Genomic DNA, 27375 nt, shown 5'->3' with positions numbered 1-27375 from the left:
TGCACTCTTTAGACTGGGGTGCTGCTTATTTCTCAGAGTGTACCCCGCCTGGTCTGTGAGCTGGACTGAGTGATGGAGCCATAGCTCTGCTCCACTGGGGATGACATGCACCTTGAGGCTGCATAGAACCAATCTGTCCTTGCTGCTCTCTCCTTCCAGCCCAGGGCCTGCAGCTCTTGGGCCTGGCACAAGAAGCACAAGACGGAGATTCCCAGTATTGCCGACCATCCAGACATTCAGAACTGTGAGTCAGATGCCACACAAATAATAAGGGCTCTTGAGATTTTTGAGCTGCTTTCTAAGTTTTGAGCTCTTCCTCCTCATGTGCAGGGCAGTTATGGTGTCACCACCTCTCCCGAGTGCCCAGTGAGGGGATTCTGGGCCTGTTGAATAAGCTCTCACTGAGGAAACAGCTGAGATCAAATTACATAGCTTGGTCTGAGATGATAACAGATGGGTGCCCACCCCACCCCGTCTCCAGGGAAGGAGCAGCCAGTCAAAGCTGCTGCTTGTTGGGCTCTGCCCGCTCCCCTCAGGAGGCAATGCTGTTATCACAGGAGGGAAGAGGGCAGCAGAAAGAACCCCTCAGCTCAGGGAGGCTCTCTACTTCTTTTTAATTTTCCATGGAAATGAGGCAGTCATCTCCCTCCTCCCTGCTCCTCACCTTGCCACAGAATAGTCCCTGGTGGCAGGAGGTGCAGGATCCAGGCCAGAAGCAACATGTATGTTATTTCTAGGGCCATTCAGTAATTGCAGGGGTTGACTGCATTGGTCAATCATGCCAGCCCTCAGGGCCTCCCATCGCATTGAGCCCAGAGCAGTTGCCCCAATTTGCTGTCCCGAAGGGATGGCTCTGCCTCTTTTCCCCCTGTAGCACCCAATATAGGTCATTGAAGAGGAGCAGGGTGATGGATCCCAGAGATGTAAGGATGGGGGATGACAGCAAATATGAGTCTGGGGGCAGGGGCAGAACTGACTGCCATGTTAGGATGCCGAAGTTAATGTGTGTGGTTGGGGGATGCATAATGAATGCCTGGGCTGTTGGATGGGCAGCTGTGATGGTGTTGGGACACAGAATTAATTAGAAGTGCTGTGGAGAAGCTGGAATTACACAAACAGCAGGAAGTACTTCACACTGCACACAGTCAGCCTGTAGAGCTTCTAGCTGAGGGCCACTGGGAAGACTAGCACTATAAAGGGGGTCAGGAAAAGAACTAGAGAAGTACATAGAGGACAGATCCATCAATGGTTATTAGCCAAAGTGGTCAGGGATACAACATCATGTTCTGGGTCGCCCTAGCCTCTGACTGCCCAAGGCTAGGGGTGGATGACAGGGGATGGATCACTATTGGATTACCTGTTCTGGTCATTCTCTTTGAAGCCACTATCAGAAGACACGATGCTGAGCTAGATGGACCAATGATCTGACCCAGTATGGCCATACCTATGTTCCCCATCATTAGGGAGCAGCAAATGCCGGAATCACATTATTCTGTGCATCTGGGTGGATTGCCAACACTAATTTCACACCTACGCCCTGGGGAGAGGCAAGGGGTGTTCAAAACTGCAAAGACAAACAAAAACTACAGTCTTTGAAATGAAATTGCATGGTTTGACAAGGCAGCCAATGGCTTTCTGAGAGTCATCTGACATGATTTTTTGAAGGGAAGAGTGGATAGCTCACATTCACATAATTCTTCCTTACAGTAACTATGCTGTATGATTTTTGAATGATAACTATTTCTTGCATGTGTGAGAGACGACTTTATACTGAAGTATGTTTTTAGCCAAGAAGTGTCTTTCTAATTTCTTTTTTTGGGACATCAGCACATCTCTGAGAACAGGAGATTTAATGTGGCACTCCTTCGCTAAACCCATGTCAGAGTAAATGGAAAATGTTGCTGGTATAAGAACTGCAGTATCAGAGGCAGTAGTGAGGAGTGTGGTAGTATCAGCAGGTGGGGCATAACATTGTGTTTGTATAGGGAGGACCTAAAAGATGATTATTTCATACCCGTTATTCAGTCATGGATGAGTAAGCCATTTAAATATACTCGAGTTAGAATCCCGAGAACTTTCCTGCGTCAGCCTTTGGTACTAAAATATCTTTAACAATAAATTGGAAAGGGCTCAGCAATACATGAATTAGTCAAGCTCTGAAAAGACTTGGTTACTATGAGAAAGTGAAGACACTCAATCTATTTAACTGAACAAAAAGTAGGAAGAGAGGTGATTTGACCACAGCATGAAATTCTTGACCCCGGAAGTAGATGGGCATTTTGTTATTGACTGTCACAAGAATTACGACCAGAATTTCATTCATGGTCTGTAAGTACTTATGTCTGAAGTAGACAGTATTTTGATATAGCTGGTCTTCAAAGCAAATTTGCATTCAACAGGAAATTCTGATACAGTATTTTGATATTTGTTTTTGCTCTGAATTTCCACAAAATCAGAATTTCAGAAAAATTTGATTTAACACTATCAAAATATCTTGAAAATGCTGTATTGTTTTGCCATGGCAATGTTGAAATGTTCCATTTTGATATGTTATAGGGTGATTGCCAGAACAGTTCAAAATAAAATATTAACTATAATATTAAAATATAAAGGTTTAACCAATATAATAAAGTTGTAACTAACATTTTACCAAATAGAAATGTAATATTTTGACATTATTGAGATGAAATGTTTTGCCATAAGAAATACAAGAAAGTGTAAATTATTCAACTGACCCATTTAAATTTTTGTTGTCATTAATAAATTCCTGAAAAAATGTTTAGATTTTGATGAAACTGAATTTTCTGATGGTAAACTGTTTTTTTTTCGTTTTGTGTTGTTTTGTTTTGTTTTTATACCAGATCTAGTCTTTAATCTAGTAGACAGAGACATAACAAAATTCAGTGGCAGGTGAAGTTAAACAAATTAAGACTGGAAATAAGGAAGATATTTTTAACAGTGAGAGGAATTAACCGTTGAACAGCATGCCAAAGGACATGGTGACATCTGTACCACCTCATCGCAAATGTGGATGGCTGTGTAAAAGACATGCTATAACTCAGCCATGTGTAATGACCTGTATTATGTGGTAGAACAGAAGAGATAATTATAGTGGCCACTTTGTGGCTTTCAAAATTTGTCAGTTTGATGTAATTTCAGGTTCAGTACTGCTCCTTCTAGAAAGAAGGCACATCTGACTACTGTCCTTATTGACAGCAGTATTAACCACTTCAACTGTGAGAAGTTCTGATGGAACGCAAATGTGAAATTGCGGATATAGTAACTAGTATGTAATGTATCATTTAAATCACTTTCTGTAATAGATGACTGGAGGATAACTAATGTGAAGCCATTTTTTTAAAAAAAAAGTCTCCAGAGGTAATCCTGGCAATTACAGGCCAATAAGACTATCTTCAGTACCATGCCAACTGAATGAGGCTATAGTAGTAGTAGGAGGCATCCTTCAGTCTGCATAGACTATGGATCGCGCCCTTTAAAGTTTCAGTTGAGGACTTCATTTACAGTGTGTATTGTGACTATGAAGACCCACATGAGAGTGACAGTCCTTGCTGAATCTCTTGCAGATGTAGTGGGTGTCTGGCAAGTCCTTATTGTGCTTTCTGTGCGCTCGCTTCTCCTCTGCTAGCTGTCTGATCCTCATCTCGCCCTTCTGAAGGCCCTTGTGTAACCCCTGCCTCCATCTGCTGCGGTCATCTGCTAGTTCTTCCCAGTTGTCCAGCTCGATGTCTACCTCTCTGAGGTCTCTCTTGCAGACATCTTTGTAGCACAGCTGGGGGCGTCCGGGAGGTCTTTTGGCAGAGGCTAGCTCACCATACAGGGTGTCTTTTGGAATCCTTCCATCATTCATCCTGTGGACGTGGCCAAGCCAGCGGAGTCAACGCTGCCTGAGGAGGGTGTGCATGGTTGGGATTCCAGCTTGCTCGAGGACGGCGGTGTTGGTCACTCTGTCCTTCCATGATATTCCAAGGATGCGCCTGAGGCAGCGCAAGTGGAAGACGTTCAGCCTCTTTTCCTGGCGGGCATACAGGGTCCAAGTCTCGCTGCCATAAAGGAGGGTGCTGAGGATGCAGGCTGTAGACTTGCATTTTGGTGTGGGTGTACAGCTTGTTGTTATTCCACACTCTCTTGCTGAGTCTGGACAGAGTTGTGGCTGCTTTTCCGATCCTCCTATTTAGCTCAGTGTCCAAAGACAGGATGTCAGTGATGGTGGACCCGAGGTAAACAAACTCGTGGACAACCTGTAACATATAGTTGTCAATGCCGATTGATGGGGATTCAGCAACATCCTGACCAAGTACATTTGTCTTCTTTAGGCTGATGGTAAGCCCAAAGTTCTTGCATGCTTTGGAGAAGTGATCCAGATGAGGCTATAGTAACAAACATAATTATCAAAACAAAAAAGTAGTCCAGTACCACTTTAAAGACTAATTATATTTATTTAAAGACTAAAATAATTTATTAGGTGATGAACTTTCGTGGGACAGACCCACTTCTTCAGATCATAGCCATACCAGAACAGAACAGTTAAGGCACAGAGAACCAAAAATAGTAATCAAGATTGACAAATCAGAAAAATATGATCAAGGTGAGCAAATCAGAGAGGAGAGGGGCAGAAGATTGCGGGGGGGTGGATGTCAAGAATCAGATTAAGTCAAGTGTGCAAAAGAGCCCCTATAATGACCTAAAAAATTCCCATCCCGGTTCAAACCACGTGTTAATGTGTCGGATTTGAATATAAAAGAGAGTTCAGCAGCTGTATTTCCAATCTGTTGTGAAAATTCCTCTTCAGTAAGATGCATACCTTCAGGTCATTAACAGAATGGCACACTCCATTAAAATGCTGGCTGACTGGTTTGTGGATCAGGAGGGTTTCTGTGTCTGTTTTGTGCCCATTAATTCTTTGTCTAAGAGAGTTTGAAGTCTGTCCAATACACAAAGCATCTGGGCATTGTTGGCACATGATGGCATATATGATGTTAGTTGAGGAACATGAGAATGTGCCCGTGATTCTGTGAATAACCTGGCTAGGTCCAGTGATGGTATCTCCAGAATAGATATGTGGACAGAGGTGGCAGCAGGCTTTGTTGCAAGGAAAAGTTCCAGGACTGGTGTTCCTGCAGTGTAGGGCTACGTCTACACGTGCACCCAACTTCGAAATAGCTTATTTCGATGTTGCGACATCGAAATAGGCTATTTCGATGAATAACGTCTACACGTCCTCCAGGGCTGGCAACGTCGATGTTCAACTTCGACGTTGCTCAGCCCAACATCGAAATAGGCACAGCGAGGGAACGTCTACACGCCAAAGTAGCACACATCGAAATAAGGGAGCCAGGCACAGCTGCAGACAGGGTCACGGGGCGGACTCAACAGCAAGTCGCTCCCTTAAAGGGCCCCTCCCAGACACACTTTCATTAAACAGTGCAAGATACACAGAGCCAACAACTAGTTGCAGACCCTGTATATGCAGCACGGACCCCCAGCTGCAGCAGCAGCAGCCAGAAGCCCTGGGCTAAGGGCTGCTGCCCACGGTGACCACAGAGCCCCGCAAGGGCTGGAGAGAGAGTATCTCTCAACCCCCCAGCTGATGGCCGCCATGGAGGACCCCGCTATTTCGATGTTGCGGGACGCGGATCGTCTACACGTCCCTACTTCGATGTTGAACGTCGAAGTAGGGCGCTATTCCCATCCCCTCATGGGGTTAGCGACTTCGACGTCTCACCGCCTAACGTCGATTTCAACTTCGAAATAGCGCCCAACACGTGTAGACGTGACGGGCGCTATTTCGAAGTTACTGCCGCTACTTCGAAGTAGCGTGCACGTGTAGACGCAGCTCAGGTGAGCAGCACCTGAATCTCTCCTGGTTGACCACCCACGCACTCATTTTAGAAAGAACACTGGAGGTGAGTCTTGACTTTAGAGGTTCAACCTGAGCAATCCCTCTTTGAAAAGTCTGTGTCCTACAAACCAAAATAATGGATCAGACAGCAATGTATATATTAACAATATTATTTCTGAGATTATTCCCATGTTCTTATGACTATTTCCCTGAATGCCCAGCTCCCTGAACTTTAATGGACACATACTTGTTATAATTCTGATGGTATTGTTCCTATTTTACCTAAGGTGAATGTTTCAATAAGTGAAATGCACAGTCAGACAAAAAATATACACCTTCTTCACTGGCATCATGTCAGATTGATAAGACACTCAATACTAGTGAAATGAGCATGACATAAACACACAGATGGACAGACCCCCCCCCAAAGCTTTGTTCCATTGACCATTTGTCATCCTACCACATCTCAAATGTAGGTTGATGGTCAAGCTACTAATCACCAATACAGATACCAATCTATTATTATTTATTTCAAATTAATTTTTTTGAATAATACATTTTCCTGTCTTATGCCAGGTAACTGATGCACTTAAATAAGACATGAAGTTTTAATCCAATCCAATGTTTCTAAAACCCAGATACAGCAAAAATGGTTCAGACATTTGGGTTTCACTTATGTGACCCTAGTGATTCAGGGTTAAGTACTTCTTCAGTCTTCTTGCCAAACAAAGAACTCAAGGTAACTATCTTGTTAGCTATGCTTCATTTGTACCCACTTTAATCTGACAAGTAGCCATGCAGTTTGAAATGTTCTCTTTTTTGCAGACACAAAAGGACTCCAATCAGATACCAACTGGTTTCCCCCTTATCTATAGTGCTAAACAGAGCAGAACAGCAGTTGAGAGGCTGAAGGAGAGAAAAGGGAAAGACCTTGAATACTAATTTCTCTGTCTCTGTTCAGTTCCAAGATTTAAAGGTCACCCTTTCAGGTTTAAAGCAAACTTTGAAAAACAGGTCTAAAGAAGTTGTCTCAGGCTAATATAATGTGATTTTTACTGAATTTCTACCATCAGCTGCTTTGTATTAGACAAAAGTTTACACTTGCTACAATACAGCTAAATTTAAGAAATCATGCTATTAAAAAAAAAAGATTTTCTAACTTTTTTTTCACTTCCAAGATCCTCAGTGATTATTAATAGCACAGACAAGAATAGCTCATTTTAGGTACCTCTCTTTAGGAGCCCCATTTGAAACTATTCACATTTTGAATATTTAGTAATCGTTTAATAGTGACTTACCTGGCTCCTCCTGATATGACGATTAACTTCAGAGAGTTTAAACAGACAGCAGTGTATTACACTGTTTTAACAAAATCTTAGTGAAAGATGATTGTGTGTGAGTGCAGAGGCTTGATAAAATTGCCTTAAAAGTCTTGTGAAAACGGTACGAAAATCCCAAAGGCACCAAGGCTAAATGAAATAGAATCATGTGCAAGCAAAGTGCCTGTGGTATGTACTGAATTGAATCCCTAAATAGAATGACTTCGCAGCAGTCCAGGTCAGGATGTGAAACCACTTTGAGCAGTAATTACTTACACTGAAATATAGAACCGAAAGGACTTTTTTTCCCCCCTTTAAAGGCACAGCACCTCCCAATCTAATTAGCCTGAAGTGACTGTTGGCAGGCAGTAGTTGGTCTGATTTAGCCCTTCATGAAAAATCGTGATGTTTTTGGTGCTTCAGGTTAGTCATTCTAGACAACAGATGCTGTAGAGATGTTTGAGAAGAGTGGGGTAAGAATGTTGAACTCAGCTTACAGCCCACTAGACAAAACAAAACGCCTGCTTATATGGAAAACTACTTGGCCATTTTGTTAAATAAGTGGAAAGGGAAGAGGATGGTTTAGCGTGTGACTACAGGGGTAAAATGAAATAATGATGACACCAATGCTATGTCTAGATTACAGGGTTTATTGACAGAAGTTTTTGTCAGAAGGCACTTACCAAGTGCAATAGCAATCCACTCTGTTGACAGAGAGCAGCCAGACTGCAAGGCCACTCTCTTGACAAAATGCCCAACCAGAAGCACAGCAGACAGGGCTGCCCAGAGTCCCAGAAGCTCTGTCTGTTGACGGGAGGACCTCCAGAATGTCCAGACCAGTCTTCTGTCCACAGATCTCTGTCAATAGAAATGTTATGCCTCATGGGGAGCAGGATAAGACTGTCAACAAAAGCACTGTGTTCTGTCGATTTACTGTCAAGAGAACGCCTTGGCAATCTGGACGCTCTCTGGGTTTTGTTGATAAAAATGCTACTTTTGCTGGCAAAACTCTTTAGTGTAGACATTGCTCAAGTGAGACGTCACTACTCTTAGCACAGCATCCAAAGCATCATGGGAAGACATGAAAAGCTCAGAAAGAGGTTCCATAATCACCTCAGTCCATAGAACTCAACAAGCTGTCCAGGCATTTATAAATTAAACCACAATGCTGCCCCATGCAATAGGGAAATATTATGCTCTCCATCATGCAGCAGAGGAAAATAACAAGTGGCAGGTTAGATTGTGGCTCTACTGAAGTTAACAAGAGTTTTGTCATTCGCTTCTAGGGTGCCAGTATTTCACCCAGCAGGTTTAAGATCCAAAGTTCCTAATGTGGCCTACAATTTTAATGCCTTCTTTTTGGGAGACTGCCCAACCTAAGTCCTGATTTTCAGAGGTCTTAACCCCAAATTTAAGACACTGAACATTCTAGGCTGCATTTGACATTCTTATCCTAGAGGGACTGACCAAGAACTTGAAGTCAATGCAAAGATTTTGACTTCCACGGGCTGTGTATCAGGCCCTAAAAGACCTGAGCAAGGTCATGAAGGCACGTATTCACCATTTACAGTAAATCTCTTTTTCATTACTTTGTCACCATAGTGTATCCTAGCTATGTGAGCTACAGGAATGCTATGATGTTACCCAATGAATGTGGCAAAATACTGTCAAAAAGCCATGCTTTGCTGGATACGAGTAAAAAGGTTGAACCCAGTAGGACCGTCAGCACCTCAGCTTCTCCAGGTTCATTGGGCCTCGTGATCTTTGTGAGGTGTCTTGGTGTTCTTCAGCAGGTCTGCATCGAAGCACACCTGTAGAAAGATCAGTCCAGTTACCTCTCTATCTGCCCACCCCTGAGCAAATACATTTCACCTAGGGAGGTTGTCTCCTCAGCGACTATACGAAATACCTGTTAGAGATGGGCTCAGTCTACAAAGTTTGGATTTAAATTTATATCCGGATCCATAGTTTGGAGATATACAGACATTGCATTTAGCTAGGCCATTTACAGAACTAGGGGACACTTGCTGGGCTCAGATTCAATCTCGACAATTATGTTAATGTCACCAAGGTCCACAGGCGTTCAGCCCTAGAATTCTGTTTCAACTCCCACCTTGTGCATCTGTTACTGGCTGTCATGTTGGCACAAATAATGATGAAAAGTGACATTTTTCCAGAGGCACTATGGGTGCAGAATAAGCAGGGCTCATATGTGTGTACACAAGCACCCATCCAGCTTTCCCCCCTGGTGGTTAGATTACTAGCCTGGAATGTAGAAGATCCAGGTTTAAATCCCTGATCTTCCTGGTTCAGAGTGAGCCAGTGATCGGCAACAAAACACTCTTCTCTCCCATATCCCAGAGTGATGGATTTTCTTATGAGTGTCCCTCTCATGCATGACTCTCTGCTACAAGTGGATCAATATCATGGTGATCAATCCACAAAGGGTCAAGTTAGCAGGTTTAGTGAACACACACTAAATTGACTGCCGAATGCACTCCCATCAACGCCAGTACTCCATGGAAGCGAGACACTTAAGATAAGTTGATGGAAGAGTTTTGCCCATCAACCTTACCGCAGCATAGACACTGCAATAAGCTAATTTACACGAGGCACGTTGACTCCAGAACATTATTCATATAGGTGGAGTTACATAACTTAGATGGACCTTACTCTGGTTTATAGAATTCCCCTCAGACATTACAAGCACCAGCAAAGCCATATATATGGGTGAAATCTCATTTTGGCAACAATGTTCAAACCAGCTGTACATGCCAGTCACTTTCCTAATAAAAGATGGCTTTTGTGGATTGTGACTGAATGCTGCAACCTGAGCAACCTGGAAACACCTTCTGTTGAAAGGATCTGCTGTAGCCATATACAGAGTTTATTGTCCTTGACCCTTGCTCAATATCTTATCAACCAGACTAGGATGAAAGTGTCCAATATAGTGACCCAAAAAACAGCTGCACCTGAGAAAATGTATTTTCTGGGAGCAAATCCAAATTGTTTGATGTTTGGACATGAAGATAATGGGACTTTCAGCATGGTTTACATCATACAGTGTTTCATCTTTGAAATCTGCAATTTTAACTTTGCTCGGCTGTGGAGTGATGCTTGGCTAACATGGCCTTGTTCTGCAGCAGCATTAAAACTGGCAATATTATTAGAGACAATGCTGACTTCTTGCTCAAAACATTATCCCAGTGAATTAGGTGGTGCTTTCTCAGGGGTCTAGTCAAGATTTCAGCTATGCCTCATGAGGGGTAAATCAGTCATTATTTCCTTGTTTATCTACCAAGAAAGAAATGGTCAGGCCCACAAATGAAAGATTTTTTCCATATTCTGTGCATATTCACTGACTTAAGCACTGGATATAAAAGTCAGTGCCTTTTAAATCATGTCTGAGCTGGTCAATATTCCACAATTCGATTTTGTGTGCCTGGCAGGGAACTGCAAAATCGACTTATCAGGGGTCAGCAATGGAACACTGTACTACTCATTATCATGTGGAGTAAGGGAAGTCAACAGGGAAACTCTCCTGTCAACCTTCCTCAGTGAAGATGCTCAGGTAAGTTGATTTCATGTAAGATGATTCTAGCTACACAAGTGCCATAGCTAGAATTGTGTATCTACAATCGACTTACTTTGTATTGTAAACCAAGCCAAAGAAGGAATAAATTGTCAGATCTACAATATTTTCACCTAAGAAATACATCCAATGTTAATCAAATTATCTTAGGACAAATCTTCCTCTGAACGACCCCCGCCCCGCCACCACAATCATGCATCTGATGAAGAGGGTCTTTGCCCATGAAAGCTTATGCTTCAAAATATCAATTAGTCTATAAGGTGCCACAGGACTTCTTGTTGTTTTTGAAGATACAGACTAACTCAGCTACCTCTCTGATATCTTAGGACACTTAAGGCTAACTGAGTAGGCCAATTTGTCATTTTCTGATGGGCTACAGCTGGCTCAACGACAAATCCCATCGTTTCAAGGAATCACAGGAACCAAGGTGCCATAGGGCTCCAATGACCACTTCATGACATGTTTGGATAATCCAGGCTCAAAGAAAGGCATTTCTGAAAGCTATTTGTTTTCCTTGGTCACACTGGTGTTTTCAAAATACATCACCTCCAGCTAACTGGATTGTAATGAACATTTCACACCTAGGCCCTGACACGGTGGATGTTTGGGGGCTGGAACACCCATGAAAGAAAACTAGAGGAAGAAAACTGGCAGCTGACCAACAGCTCTTTCCCCATCTTCCCAGCACCTCACACCTCCTGCAATCAGCTGTTCATCAGAATGGAAGAGGCACTGGGGGTGGAGGAAAGAGTGAGCATGGGGAATGCTTGAGGGAAGAGGTGGAATGGGGCAATGTGGCGGGGGGGACAGGAAGTGGGGTGGGAAGAGGCAGAGCAGGGGTGCGGAATTGGGGGAAGGGGTTAAGCGGGGCCAGGGCATAGGGTGCAGCAGGGCTGGAGAACCACCTGCCCACAGTGACTCATAAAGTGACTCTGATTTTTGTGTATTAAATCAGGAGCCCGTTGTAGACAATAGGTGCCTGAGTGCAGAGGGGCTTAGGTTTCACTCCCTGCCCTTGGAAAGCAACCAGCACTTTTTACTGAATCGAAGCATTAGCTCTGGAGTATCTAGAGCTCAGCCCTTTAGACTGCCAAGGCCAATACCATGTGTACCCCTGGTGTTTCTGCACGAGATCCTCTGCCTCAGAACATCAGTTCTTAGAATGTCACTAAGGGTCCACTCCAAGGCCCATTGAAGGCAACAGAATTGTTTCTATTGATTTCAGTGAACTTTGGAATAGGCCTTGTGACAGAAAATGCCACTAATTCTCTATTTGAAATTAATAATGAAACAGATTGATAATTTCCAGCTATTCCAGATCTGTTATTTTAAAATCCTAGAGAATTTGCTCAAAAGTCTTTTTCAAAAGTTTCCTTAGCTAAAATGACCTGTGTAGCCATGTGGCTGGATACCAAAAAACAAGTCCTTTAAAAAGCTAGAATTCTGTAGTGCTTTAAAATGCTAAATATCTTACCCCTATTTCAGCTGATAAGGAGCTTGTAATCTTCACCTAAAAGTAGACCAAAGTTTTCACTACTACCAATGGACTGTACAATGAGCGGAAAACAGTAGGTGAGTCATTTCTCCCATGCTTGTTGACAGAAACTCATGTCCACCTGGAAAACATGAAGTTTGCTGCCCGGAAAGATTTTTGACCAACAGAACTACGAGCCACTTACCCGAACAAGCCAGTTTTTCCTGCACCAACTCATGGACCAGCATGAGCTTATGACTGCATCTGCCTTAGCCATGGAAGATGGGAGGTATATTCCATGGAGGAGAACAAGAGACTGGGACACTATGAAAATATCCCTGCAGAAGACATATGCTGGCTTTTCATCAAAGAACCATTGTAATGACAAAGCACTGGGTTCTGATGGCAGGAGCAAAAAGTTACTTGTATGGGTTGCTGAAATTTGCTAAAACGGTCAGTATGATATGTAAGAGTGTCAGTGGGACACCACTCTTTGAAAGTCAGCTAATTTTGACTCCATCATTTTCTATGTGTAGCTGGGGTTATGTTTTCTAGAATGCATTACTTTGCATTTGTCAACATTGAATTTCATTTGCCACTTTTTTGCCCAGTTACGTAGATTTAAGAGATCATTTGTAGGTTCTTTATAGTCTATGGACTTAAAAGCTGTTTTGTATAAGCTTTTAAGCATCTGGCCTTGTTGACTTATTACTGCTTAGTCTGACAATTTGTTCCAAAACCTCCTCTAATGGCACCTCAAATGGGGGCTGTACCTCAAATTTGTCACTTAGGCTGTGTCTAGACTGCTGAGAACAGTTGGAAAACAATATGCAAATTGCACCCCACATTTGCATATCTCTTGCGAACAGTTCTGTCAGTTCCCATCCACACAGGGCCAAAGGTCAGGAAATCACCCTCTGCTGAGACATCCCTTCTTCCTCTTTTAATGAGGAAGACAGGGTTGTTGGCACAATGCTCGTGACATGGCAGACTTCCGCCAAGAGGCTTCTGGTCCCCCAACAGAAGCCTTCAGTTTAGACATAGCCCTAAAGAGAATGGCTCAAGTTTGGAAATCTCCCTTCGATCCTCATCCCTGAAACTGATGCAAAGTATTAATTTAGTTTCTCTACTATGATCTCATTGTCCTTGGCCATGTTGACATGGAGCTGCTGTCATGGTGGTTCCATGTTAATGTGCAGTCTTGCAATTGCAAATGGCTTTTCATTAGCATAGTCACATGAGATTTTGCTCTCAGCAGAGGGTGATGCTGGCAGTGAACATGCCATGTGGACATGCCTCTTCCAGCTAACCCTTCCCTCTGTCGCCAGTCCCTTATCCCTGAATTTTTTCAGGGATAAGGGACTGGCAACAGGCGGGTTTATCTGGGCGAGGCATGTCCACACGGCCTCTGCACTGCCGACACCACCCTCTGCTGAGCGTGAAATCTTGAGTGGCTATGCTAATTAGACACACGAGTTTGCAAATGGACCTCAATTTGCAATTTCTCGAACCACCATTAGCATGGCACTGCCATGGATGGTCAGGGCACGTAATATCCCCCATCCCTCAACCCTCCCCCCTTCAGTCCTATATACTTGATTTGTCTGTTTTTATTGAAATTTTTTTTTAACCTCTGTACTTTAAAATGTCTGTCTGTACTGGAAATGAGATTGATCTGATGAGGTGGGTCTGCCCCACAAAAGCTCATCACTGAATAAATCATTTTGTTAGTCTTTAAAGTGCTACATTTCTGCTGTTTTGTTTTACTTCCCCCAGTTAGTGATTAGATGAAGGGACTGAAAACTGATAGAATCAGCAACATCCATGCTAAAGAGAGCCAACCTAGCACTTCACCTTTCCTTCTGGTATATGTTAAGGGATTAATCCAATCTATTTGGAAATACTCATAAGAGTGAAAGATCAAACTGTCCAGGAAAGGTGCTGATAGGAAGAAAGAGAAAGACACACGGAGGGAAGAGTGATGGAAAAAGAATCAGGCATGTTCCTTCTGCTTCTGTGACATTGGAAGTAGCTGCTCAAATTATTCCTGTTTCTAGGAGTCCTTCTGCTAAGCCTAGACCTAGGACAGCTTCACATGCCCCTTTATGGCAGTCCAGAATAAACCCTGAATAATGTGCTTTGTGGAGCTGGATGGAGGCAGACTACAAATACTCATTAATACTGCTGCTGTAGCACGCTCTGTATGATTGCGTATTTGAAGACGATTCATCTTCCTAACCTGGCCTGAGTTTCTCTGTTTATTAACTTGTGTTGAGGTCTAACACTTCCATGAGTCTGTGCTTAAACTACTCTGGCCAAATTAATCCTCGGTATAACTCATAACTTCATTGGCGTTATAGTAGAGAGAAATTTGTGCAGCAAAACTCTCTTACTTGGCAAGCTTTTGTAGTTGGATGATGCCCAGCGAAACAATTCAGTGCAATACATTTCTGGGCCTGTAAACGACGGATTAATGGTTCACCTCTGTAGTTGTGAAACATCCCTTTAAATGTCACCCCTCCAGCTGTCTTTGCAGTAGAAGCCTGCTGGTTATCTTTCTGATCGCTTCATCTTGTTGTGGCATGATTATGGTTTCTAAGCAAGTCAAATTCATGTTGAGACTTTCTATGAAAACAGTCTAATGCATTTGATGCCGTACTGTTTGTGCCATGAAAATGGGTCAGGCCCTTTGAAATGCTGCAGCTGCACCCCTTCATGTGGCCCTGGAGGAAGGGGGGGGCGGTAGCATGATTCAAACGGTGCTGAGAGCTGACTGCCTTAGGCCTTGCCCCTTCCACCTTGATTCCCCTCTTCCAGGGTATGGAGTTGAGTCCCTCTCTCACCTTGCCCCTGGGCTCCTCGTGGCAGTTCGCCCCACTGCTCAGGGATTGTCCAGGCAGGGAAGCTAGTGTGAAATAGGTAGGTTATGAACTTTGAGCACTACAGCTATTCTACATTAACCTAAATCACACAAAGACATGCTTCTTTCAGAAGAAACGTGTCTGCAGAGGGAGCTGGAGTGGAGCCGTTATTCAGCAATAATGATTCTGTGCTAACTATACCTGACCTTTTTTCTCATGTAGACACACCTCCAGAAATCAATGGTCTCAACGTCATGCCCACCTCCCTTTTCTCTCAGGACAATTCCACTGCAGTGTTATGAAACAAATGCGGATGTTTCCACACAGCACTAGCAAACACAGGGCAACTGACCCAGTGAAGCGCAGCTGCTTCCAGACCAGCTGTTTATGAAACTACTACCAGTACTACTACTTAATCCTTGTACTCTGCATGGAGCATAGGTCATCTTCAAGTCTCCTCCACTCTGTCTTGGGACAAAACTTCTAGCTGTACCCCAGTTTTTGTCTTTCAATCTTAGGCTTGCTACTGGTGTTTTGTATTTTTTTGCTGTGTAGATATGCCCATAATACTTTTACAGTGTGAATATTATATTTTACATGCATCTTCATTATATTTTAACAGGAAAGAAGCTGTTTTGAATTTGTAGTTTTCTAATTTTAATATACATCTTTGTTCTTAAATGTGCGGCAGAAACTCAGATTGTGTCTGACAGGATATTGGGACTAATCCCACCACTCAAATGTCAATGGGACAATTTTCAGGAGCCAGGAAAATGCTCTGGATCAATCCTTCACAAGGAAATCAATGGGAATTTGTTCACTGGGGGCTGATGTCAGTTCCTGAGTCTTGCCTGATTCTAACACAGATTATAAAATTAAATCACTTTCTACCACATGATAATGGAAATTTCTATTTATTAATAAGTGGTGCGAGTTTTTAAAGACAGAACATAAAAAAATCAGGTAAGAAGTATTGTTTGCATAATATATTGAAATAAACATATTAAAGTTGTTCAAATATTGGATAGTGCCAGAATATAAATTACACATACAGTTTAAAAATTACAATAAATAATATTATAAAGAGCACTAAAGGCCACTTGTATAAAAGTTGTGTTCCCTTGTCAGCCAGAATCTGAAAAGCATCTTTGTAGCATGGAGAAGATTTCAGTGAGCAAGGCACAAATACTAGTAATTATCATATGCTCTAAACAAGAAAACAAAATGCAGTTGGCTATGTAGTCTTACATCTTAGCAAGTTTTTAAGAATTGGATCCCATTTACATGGTTTTGTCTCATTTAGATGAACTAGAAATGACGAAAACAGCTTGTTAAGGCTCAGATCCTGCAGCCTACACATTCAAAAGTGACTTCTGATTGTGCAGTACCTCAATTTTTGGGTTACCCAACATAAGACACCCCAAAGCGGCTTGATTTTCAGAAGTGCTGAGCGATGGTCTACTCAAAAATAAGCCCTTCAAAGGTGTCTTACAATGGGCATCCAAAAATCAAGACAACTTGAAAGTTACTTTGGAAAATCTAGGTCTGCATTCCTTGTGCACCTGGAACACCGAGCTAACTCAATGGGAGTTTATGCTGTCTTGAGATGCAAGACCTGGTTTTCCTCACATATTTTGCACTTACAAGGCCAAAGTCAGTTCTGGTGTCCATTTCCATGGTAATCCATTGAGTCATACCAGATCTGAATTTGCTCCTTAATCTCCATTTTCTGACTGCTATAACTCCCAGCCCTCCCCATTCTGATCCATAGCTGCACCTTTATGCTCACATGAAACCCATGTGAAGAGTTCCATGAACGTATGAATTAGCATGCAAGATCCTAGCCCACAATTTGCAGCAGTAAAACTTTTCAACTATTTCCTCCTACAATCTCAAACAATGCAGCAACAAAAACTATGGACAAAAACAGAGCAAACATAACTTCAAGACTTTTAGGGACAGATCTGGTATCCTTCCACATGTTAAAAACATATTACTTTTTATGGGTTTATACATAATAAACCACTACATGATCAATCCTTAGAAAAGCCAACAGTCATTACTTAAACTTACAGCTAATTTTCTTAAAGGAACAAACTCCATAAATGGGCCATGAAACTGAGTTTGATAAAACTAAATAATTTTTCATGGCAGGTGCAGCTGCAACGATGAAACACTACATTTTTATCTGGCAAAAAGGAGTTTAAAGGACAATAAAGTAGCTGCACAGTTTAAACAGAGATTGCCTTTTCAAAAATGATAGATGTGGTTTAGTTGTTAGAGCCAGTGTAAAAATGTAGTTAACAAAAATGTGCCCTTTCAAGAGAAATAATGGTGAGAGATTGACTCCATAAAAAGAGAAGTTAGCTGATGCACTGTAAACCCAGGCCCTACTGCTGCTCCACTGAAAAGAGAGGCTAACAATTCACTTTAGGGAGAATGATAAAGCTCAAGTACTTGTCAGTTATGGAAGATGAACACAGTGAATCATATTGCAAGAAGCATTCTCAAACAGCAATAGATGGTTGGTCCCTAGTAGAGTTGGTGAAGTGTGGATTCAGACATTTAATCTATTTAACATTAATTATGTGCAAACAAAGAGTCAGTTTCAGTCCAGACTGAAAGAAGGTACGACTTCGCTGTAATTACTAGCAGCAAAACAAACGCCAGGTGCTAAAGGAAAAGCGGGGTAAATCTGCTGCACTCCTGATATGAAAACGAATGCTGCTTCAGATGCCACTGTCATGTCAAACACTGAACAACACCTCTCAGAGAATGTGGCGAGCCTATTTTATAGAACTGTGCATGGCTTTTTATGTGTTATTTTTATGTAGGCTAATAATCTTGGATAATCTCCTTTATTTCATGAGTATAAATATCATGTCACTTCTCTGGTAAATGTACAAATTACAACTATTGAGCCTACTCCATTCATATGATTGGAACCTAGGCCCAGATTCTCAAAGGTATCGAGTCTGTTAACTTCCATTTGGAGCCTCATTGCCTTTCAGGAACTGAGCCTTGGGGCTAGTTACATTATCCATTCAGAAAGGCACATGGGCTTAAATTTTCAGACTTTAATATTTTCAGAAGCAGATTTCTAAATTTCTTCCCGTTTATGTGCTCACCCCACCACACCATATTTGAATGTGCAAATAGAAACGCACACCTACAGTTCTATTGTCAGCTAACTTCCCAACTGGCACATGCAAAGATGGGGTCTGTATGTACAAACCTGGGATTCACACAATTCTGTTGGGCACAGTTTTGAGGAAGGTTTTTGGAAATTTTGACTCACGGGGCAGTACTACAGCTCTTGTAAACTGGTGCAGGTTCATTAAGTTGAAAAGAGATGGGCAGATTTACATCAGATGGGGCAACACTATAATGGAGACATTACATGATACCCAACAAATGCAGAGTAGCAAAAGTGCCCTTCCAGATTACTATGTAGTTACATTTAGCAATACAGATGGCTTCAAGATGCAAAGTTTGAATCTGGACTTTTCTGAAAAGTTTTCCCAGGAATGGGTCTAGGATTGTGATGGTGGGCCCATAGAGAAGACTTGAAGTTTGGATGCTTCCCTCGAATAGGCAAGAAAAAAAATTAAGAACTAACCTGCTTTTCTAGTTTAGACAATAAGAGATAGTACTTCCTGTTCATTATTATGCCACTAACTGCTATTTCCTGTCCACAGTATTCTAGATAGCCTTGCTTTATTTAAACATTCTGCAGTTGTTATGTAGCATCCTCATTCTAACTAACTGACAGTTTGCAAAAACGAGAACTCCTGTGGCACCTTATAGACTAACAGATTTGCTGGAGCTTAAGCTTTCATGGTTAAAGACCCACTTCATCAGATGCATGGGTCTTTGCCCATGAAGTTGGTCTTTTCCCACTAAAGCTTATGCTTCAACAAATCTGTTAGCCTATAAGGTTCCACAGGACTTCTCATTTTTGCGGATACAGACTAACACATCTTCCCCTCTGATACTTGTCTTATTTTGATAGGTCTTATTTTACATATTTTAAAATATCTTTATTTTCCACTGGTCAACAACAATGCTAAACTTGGAATGATTAATCATTACAGACTAAATTGAGGCCCTTTTTGCATGGGCGTAAGTATGTGCCAACATGCAAGAGCAGCATTTATATATACCCAGTCTAAACCCAGCAATTGGCTCCATGCAGAGGACTTCTGCATAGATTACTCCAAGGGGAAGAGTGAGGTATGATGGATAACAAACATTAAAATGTTCTACCAAGATCTCTGAATGCAGAATTCCTACTTCTGTTACAGACAACCCAAGATGTCAACTCTGTCAACCTCAGAGCAGCCCAGCAGTTATGCCCTGGCTAGCCATGTATGTAATTACAATCAAATATTAAGATGTGGCTCTAATCTGACTTTAACATCATCATTAGCATTTCAATGTGTGGCTGTGTTAGTCCTACCCTGTGTTCCCAAGCTGTTCGTTGTTTTCCCCTTTAAACAGCAAAATTCTCCAAGGCTGCATTTCAAGTCAAATCAAGGCTCGCACCCCAGTATTGAAAGTTCATCTTTAAGGCAGTTAGTACAGATATGGCAGGGTACTGAGTGATATCCTTCCCCTCTTCCTTCCGTTAGGACTACATTGCATGCATAGACGTGCAACACTGGCTAAATCAAACCTTTGCCCAGACTTAGTCAGTTTCATTCAAATAAAGTGCCCGTAAGATTACTTAGTTTATTTACTTTTTTTCAGAGCATTTTGTACTCTATTTCACATTCTGCTTTTTTGAAAGAGTAGTGTAACTCGCTAAAATCAGTAAGACGTCTAATAGATTTAACAATGAAAAGGGTTTGTTTTCAATTATTCTACTGGATCGGGGCAGGGCCATGACTTTTAAAGCCTGAACAGCAAGGCAGAGGGATGAAATAGGGCAGTGATAGGGGGAGAAGGGGAGTACAGAGGTGCACTGCTTTAGTTGCAGTCAGTGGCTACATTCTGACCCAAATTTTCCAACACAGCCTCTAATTTTGGCCTTCAGTTTTGCCTGCCGAGTTTTAGACCCAAAGGTCCTGATTTTCAGAGGGTCTAACCCCTTCACAGCTTCCACAAGAGCTGTGGGCACTCTGCACCTCTGAAAAATCAAGGATATTTTTCCTGTACCTAATAACATATAATTTAATTCTGTCACGGAGCAGTGCAATGATCTTATAAACAGAGGCAGAACTTTTCATTCAATCATAAAACAGAAGGGAAATATCCACTACCACACAGTAGCACAACATAAAGCACAGCTTCAAGTTCAGCGCAGGCCCTTCCAAGAATCACTCAAACTGCCTAGAAAACTTGTGAAAACGCCCTCATTGAAATCAATTCTACCTTTGTCACATACTTTCTCTGTCTCTTTAATTTGGGGGGGGGGGTGTGTAATGGAACACCTTTGTGGCAATCAGTACTGTTTTGTACACAAAATGGCTACAGAAACTAGCCCTGAGGTAATGACAGCCATTAGCCTAAGAACAGAATATCTGCACATACCAAGCCCCCTCCTTAGTTGGTATAATTAGCCCATCTCCATTGACTTTGACAGACCTACATCCCCAATTTGCGCTAGATGAGGCTCTAGTTTAAAATGAGTTTGTCAAAACAGATTCTCAGCCAGGCTAACATGGTGCTAGTCCATCGAGATGAGTGGAACGATGACAATTTGCCCTAGCTAAAGACCCGTCCCCTAAGTGATGGATTAGGATTTCAGGTGATGAAGCAGCAGCAGGGGCAGATGAACTCTTGAGGGAAAAAAGACCATCTCTGCTTCCAAATGGATGCTTACACGCACTAGGTTAGATTGCTTTTCATGAGGTATCTGCAACTTTTTGAAATCTCAGTAAATAAAAACAATGGCAGATGGCAGACAGGCAGAAACCAGCTAGGAACCTTTCCCCTGAAATGCTATTTCTGTGTGCAACAGTCACAGGTGAGCCTGGGCTTCAAGAAAACACATGACAAAGTATTTCATTACCCCACTGCAGGACTGTGCGCTAACAACACTCAGCTTCATCTCTACCATACAGTACCAGCAACACGAACAGTGGTCAGTTCATTGTTGCTTCCATGGGGCCAAACCCTTAAGTCCTTACTTAGCAAAGGCCTACCTTGAGAATTCTAGCTTAAGGGGCCGATGGTGTCTGGTTCTTATGGAGGTGCACAGTGAAGGAGAAAAGCATCATGATGGGCCCAGGGGTAGTATCTCTCCCAGGTACTGGCCAAGAAAGCTGGGTTGCAGTCTGGAGGGAGGGTAGGGAGTTGCACCCCATGTAAAGGTGCAGACGCAGGTGCACGGATCAGCATGTCCGTGGACTCCTGAAAAAGCCTTCTAACCTTTTGGCATTCCCCGTTGGCCAGACTAGCTCCACACTGCCCTTGTGATTGTACAATCCACACTTTAGGTTTCACTCTGTTCTTACTCAGACTCCCGCAGAACAGCAAGGAAGAGCTTTGTTTGAGGAAGGACTACACATCGTTCAGGGCATGGCCCCCACAACTTAGCACAGCATACATGGCTAGGGAGCCCCTTGTGGAAAAAAGAATGATGACTCTCATTAGATGGGAGTGTCACAATGAGTGTCACTCATTAGGTGGATATGCCCTGTTGGGTATATGTGGATATGCCCTGTTGTCTACAAAGCCAAGTTACCATGAAATAACAGCAGTTATTTTGAAACAATGTCGGCATTGTCTAAATGATGCATACACTACTTCAAAATAAATTGTAAATAATGGGGGTGTTATTTCGATTGCACCATTCTCTGACAAATAATGCCTATTTTGACACAGGCCATCACGAGCGCCGATGGCACTATTTTGAAATAGCATGGTGGGTCGGAGACGCAATTTTGAAATAGATCCGTGCTACTTTTAAATACATTTTGTGTTTGGTTGCGTTATTTCAAAATAAGATATTTTATTTCAAAATCCAGCTGTCAGGTAGACGTAGCCCTACTGAGCCTCTCCTCATGCCTGTGCATTCCCTAGAGTCCTCTGAGGATCACACACAGCACTGTGATTGCAATCTCTCAATAACCCTGTGATGGCAAATCAGTTCTGCAGGTCAAAGGGAAGGGCACAAGGCAGCTGGGTAGGTTTTGTGTCACAAGATAAGGTCCAAAAAAGCAATTACAGTAGCGGCCAGCACTAGCTCCTTTGCTAACAGGCAAGAGCCGTAGCAGTCACTGTGATATCTTGCTGTCACTGTTTCCTTATCAGGTTTCAGCAAAACACAGAGTAACCACTTGATATATTTTGCAGGAACTCAGTAGTCTTTGTGGGTCTTCACTCCAATACTCAGAACCAGTTCCCACTGCTAATCCCTCGGAGGTGTGTATGGAGTAAAAGAGGCATACCTCCTCCAGGTCAAGCACCTACTTTCCAATTAAATCAATGGGAATGAGATGTACAAGTATCTTTGAGGATGTGGGCCAGAGCCTATCCCCTACATAGGAGTGACAGCAATCAGATCTGGTGAGAGCCATGCTCAGTCACAACTCCATGCTCGTATGCCTCTGCACACAGAGGCCGTGTCTACACTAGCCAAAAACTTCGAAATGGCCATGCAAATGGCCATTTCGAAGTTTACTAATGAAGCACTGAAATACATATTCAGTGCCTCATTAGCATGCGGGCGGCCGCGGCACTTTGAAATTGATGTGGCTCGTCCAGATGGGGCTCCTTTTCGAAAGGACCCTGCCTACTTCGAAGTCCCCTTATTCCCATCTGCTCATAGGAATAAGGGGATTTCGAAGTAGCCAGGGTCCTTTTGAAAAGGAGCCCCATCTGGACGAGCTGCGTCAATTTCGAAGTGCGTGGCCGCCCGCATGCTAATGAGGCGCTGACTATGTATTTCAGCGCTTCATTAGTAAACTTCAAAATGGCCATTTGCATGGCCATTTCAAAGTTTTTGGCAAGTGTAGACGTAGTCAGAATGAGCTCGAGCAAGCTAGGCCTAGAGTCCTTGTCTTGCTTCTGTATTCCACTACTCCTTCAGTAGGGGTGACTCCATCTGTTAGGTTGGAATGGCCTCCAAGCAGTGATTCCATTGCTGCCCTGTGGAGTTTTGGGTATGTTTCTTTCCCTACTCCCTTTCAATAAAGCTGCTGTGCCCAGTTGAGATACCTGGATGGAGCTGGGGAAATGGATGTGCCCATGTTGCTCAAGGCTGGGTCCGTGGTCATGGTATGGTTTACAAATATGCTCTTAAACATCTCATACATTTATTTAGATTGGTACATTTACACAAGGACATTTCCTGCCAACATCCTGACCATGGAACGCCCATTAATAGTCTCTGCACTTACATCTGAGGGTCTCAAAACGCTTTAAAAACATCAGTGAATTGAGCCCCCACCCCCATGTGAGGTAGGGAAGTATCACCCCATTTTACAGATGGGGAAACTGAGGCACTGAGACATTAAGTGACTTACTCAACATGACATGAGTCAGTAAAAGAGCTATGAATAAAACCCTGGGCTGGGTCTACACATGCCCCTTCCTTTTGAAAGGGGTATGTTAATGAGCATGTTCAAAAGATGCTAATGAGGTGCTGCAATGAATATGCAGTGCCTCATTAGTGTAATGGCGGCTGCGGTGATTTGAAAGTGCAGCTTTTCGAATCGCGCACTGCCCGTGGAGACAGGACCTTCTGAAAGGACCCCCCCACCAGTTTTTGAAAGCCCTTCTTCCAATCAGCAGATAGGAAGAAGGGCTTTCAAAAACTGGGGGGTCCTTTTGGAAGGCCCCATCTCCACACCTGGTGCACGATTCAAAAAGCTGCAATTTTGAATCGCCGCGGCCACCATTACACTAACGAGGCGCTGAATATTCATTGCAGCGCCTCATTAGCATCTTTCAAACCCGCTCATTAATATGCCCCTTTCAAAAGGAAGGGGCACGTGTAGACACAGCTGGAGATTCCAACATTAAACACACATTCTTTTGCAGCTGATAGTAGCTTTGTACCAATCTAAGTGGGAAGTTTGGTCCTATTACAAATAAATAGAAGTAGAAAACTATTTTCTGCAAAATAAGTTTGATTGTAATCACACTGGTGGTGGTTTTGTGACCTCCGATGGAAATTTTAAAGCAGCAGCCAAGGGGATTTAGATTTGTAACTTGCATTAATGGAATACATTTCTACTTCCCCCAAGTCACTATGCAAATCTCAGGGCAGGTTGACATAGCAAAGTTATTTTGAAACAACAGCTGTTATTTTGACATAACTTTGCCAACATCTACAGAATGCAACCGCTATTTCAAAATTATTTTGAAATAGCAGTTGGCTTATTTGGAAATTGGTAAACCTCGTTTCACAAGGAATAGTGCATATTTCCAAAATAGAAGCTGTGTAGACAGGGAATGGGGCTATTTCGAAATAGACTATAGTACATTCAATGGCTCTATTTTGAAATAGCTCCATTCTGTCTAGATGCTCTATTTTGAAATAGTGCTCAGCTATTTCAAAATGCATTTTGTGTCTAGCAGTGTTACTTCAAAATAAGCTCTTCAGCTGGGTCTACATGTGCCCCTTCCTTTCAAAAGGGGCATGTTAATGAGCGGGTTTGACAGATGCTAATGAGGTGCTGCAATGAATATGCAGTGCCTCATTAGCATGATGGCAGACGCAGCGATTTGAAAGTGCAGCTTTTCAAATCGTGTGCTGCCTGTGGAGATGGGACCTTCTGAAAGGACCCCCGCCCAGTTTTCAAAAGCCCTTCTTCCTATCTGGTCACCAGAGGAAGGGCTTTCGAAAACTGGGGGGGGGTCCTTTCAGAAGGTCCCGTCTCCACAGGCAGCACACAATTCGAAAAGCCACACTTTCAAATCGCCACGGCCGCTATCATGCTCATGAGGTGCTGCATATTCATTGCAGCGCCTCATTAGCATCTCTCAAACCCGCTCATTAACATGCCCCTTTCGAAAGGAAGGGGCACATGTAGACACAGGGTTCTGGAATAGCTTATTTTGAAATAAGGCTGCTGTATAGACATACCCAGATATATGTAAATGAATTGATCCTCTTACTTCCCTGAAGAGCACCTTGCTTATTTCAAATAGCTTATTTCAAAATAATGTTGCTGGTTATACATACCATTAAACTGTCCCTAATTTCTGTTTTGCACTGCATTTGATACACTGATACTTGTATGATAGGGGATATGAGAAATGTTTCAGTCACAGAAATTAAATTAAATCAGTAATATACTTTGATCTGATTTTCTCCCTGCTAAAAATTTTGGAAGATTTTGGCTAGTTTGGATAGAGAATTACTCACTTGTAGTGGAAAATGGGCATTGATATGGAGCTGACAATTTCTATATATATTCCACATATGAACATTGCTCCTTTAAACTATTTTCACTTCGTTGCTCTGTTTACAAAAAGTAGCATGAACCATCATGCCTCACCTGGCATTGCTCCAACTCTCATTATATCGAAGAACTTCAGATAGATATGTATCACCGAAGAAATTAGCTGGACCATTTATATAGTGTAAAGTCATGCAAACCATGCTCAAAACTATGCTGCTGAGTTTTGGTAGCATGAAAAAAACTGCATTAGTAAATTGTATGGAATGGTGCAGAATGACTACCACTAATATCACATGCATCTTATGCAGCCATTGGTGTTTTGAACTAGTAAGCTTTGGATGTACAGTAAGTGAGATATACAAAGTATGTTTACATTACATGGAGAAGTCAACCAGTGACCCCTCCCACCTGCCCCAACCACTTTCAAACTGGCTTGTTTGAAGGGGTCCATATTGAATCTGAAATCCCATCCCCGGTTGAAGACAGAGGCATGGAGCCACTTGGTGTAAAAGGGTCAGTATCTGTGTCTGTTTCACCCTCCGCTAGGTAACGTTTCTCTCTGAACCAGGTGGATCCCCCATTTGGACCAAAAGGGAAATCATCTTTGTCTTGGGAGATACTGAATCCGCTAGGTGAGCGCTCAAGCTCCTCATGGTTGACGGAGAGAAGGGATAATGGGGTGTCGCTGTCTCTCGTCAAGCTCCCTTTCTGCCTTGGAGATATCCTGTCGGAAACAGGGCTCTGCAGGTCCCCTCGGGACTGGTACCGAACTTGGGAGTCAATTACAGTGAGTATAGGTAAAACTGTTGGTCTTTCTGCATATGAAGTCGAAGAAGGCATGGCCTGCAACTTGCCAGAGTTTTGCCCACCTAATGTAAAAGGGAGTGAGTATTTCATTGGATCCTGTGCTAAAAAACCGTATGGACTGACTTTGTGTACTGGAACTTGGTGGAAGTTATAAGGAGTTTCATGAGTGCAAGGCTCCGAGTATTTGTAGATTATGCTTTTCAATTCAGAGTATCTGTTTTCCTCTCCCATCTTTTCTGCTGGAGAGGCAGCTTCTTTCAACGGATACAACTCAGTGACTTGTACTTGCAGCTGCTCCACATGCTGCATATGCATATCTACCAGAAAATCCAGTTTCTTCCCCATGTCGTGAACCTGAAAAATACCAGTTGTGAAATTTCAGATGGTTCCTGGATGGTCATTCAATGCAACAAACATCAGTTGCTCCCACTGGCACATCCTCCTCAGCAATGATGTGCTCCCTCTGCCATTTGTCACAAAGGCAGCTACAGGAGATGAGGTGGGTTTCTTCTTGGAATTGGTGCAAAGCATATTTTAGCTGCCTTGCCCCTTTACCTTAACCTGTTTAATGACTCTAAGTACCCAAAGAGAACAAACATCTTTCTATTTTTCCATTCTCAGTCAGTAGTTTAAACCCCACAAATAGAAACAATGAGAAGTCTTCCGGCACCTTATAGACTAGCAGATTTTTTGGAGCATGAGCTTTCATAGGCAAAGACCAACTTCATCAGATGCGTGATTTCCACACCATATGGCTAATACAGTGCCTTGCATGGTGACAAGTATCAGAGGGGTACCCATGTTAGTCTGTATCTGATGAAGTGGGTCTTTGCCTATGAAAGCTTACACTCCAAAAATCTGCTAGTCCATAAGGTGCCACAGGACTTCTCGTTCTTTTTGCAGATACAGACTAACACGGCTACCCCTCTGATACCAGGAAATAGAATTATTTGTGATCAAAATAATAGTGATTATTAAGTGATCAAAAATTGTTGCCATTTGTGACCATTTGATGGTCTGAGTCCATTTCCCAGTAGGCAAGTGTCCATAACACTAAGGACCCAAACCATGATTAGTAGCTGTTATTTGTCAAGCATAAGAAAGAGG

The 27375-nt window shown here is 42.6% G+C and overlaps 2 protein-coding genes across 2 annotated transcripts in view; both read right to left on the bottom strand.

The window, feature by feature from the left end:
- LOC142008421 (otoconin-90-like) overlaps nucleotides 1-7369 on the bottom strand; it is a 100075-nt gene extending 92706 nt beyond the window's left edge. The window contains exon 1 of the mRNA XM_074985613.1: nucleotides 7159-7369. The gene's annotated coding sequence lies outside the window, so the exon portion shown is untranslated. The remainder of the gene's footprint in view (nucleotides 1-7158) is intronic.
- An 18515-nt stretch (nucleotides 7370-25884) lies between these two features.
- The window catches only part of KCNQ3 (potassium voltage-gated channel subfamily Q member 3), a 249181-nt gene continuing 247690 nt past the window's right edge, over nucleotides 25885-27375 (bottom strand). Inside the window, exon 15 of the mRNA XM_074985612.1 lies at nucleotides 25885-26622. Coding sequence (XP_074841713.1) covers nucleotides 25885-26622 — 738 coding nt within the window. The remainder of the gene's footprint in view (nucleotides 26623-27375) is intronic.

Source organism: Carettochelys insculpta, chromosome 2 (genome assembly GCF_033958435.1).
Source record: "Carettochelys insculpta isolate YL-2023 chromosome 2, ASM3395843v1, whole genome shotgun sequence".
In the NCBI taxonomy this organism is placed as follows: domain Eukaryota; kingdom Metazoa; phylum Chordata; order Testudines; family Carettochelyidae; genus Carettochelys; species Carettochelys insculpta.
This window is presented reverse-complemented; position numbering and strand designations above follow the sequence as displayed.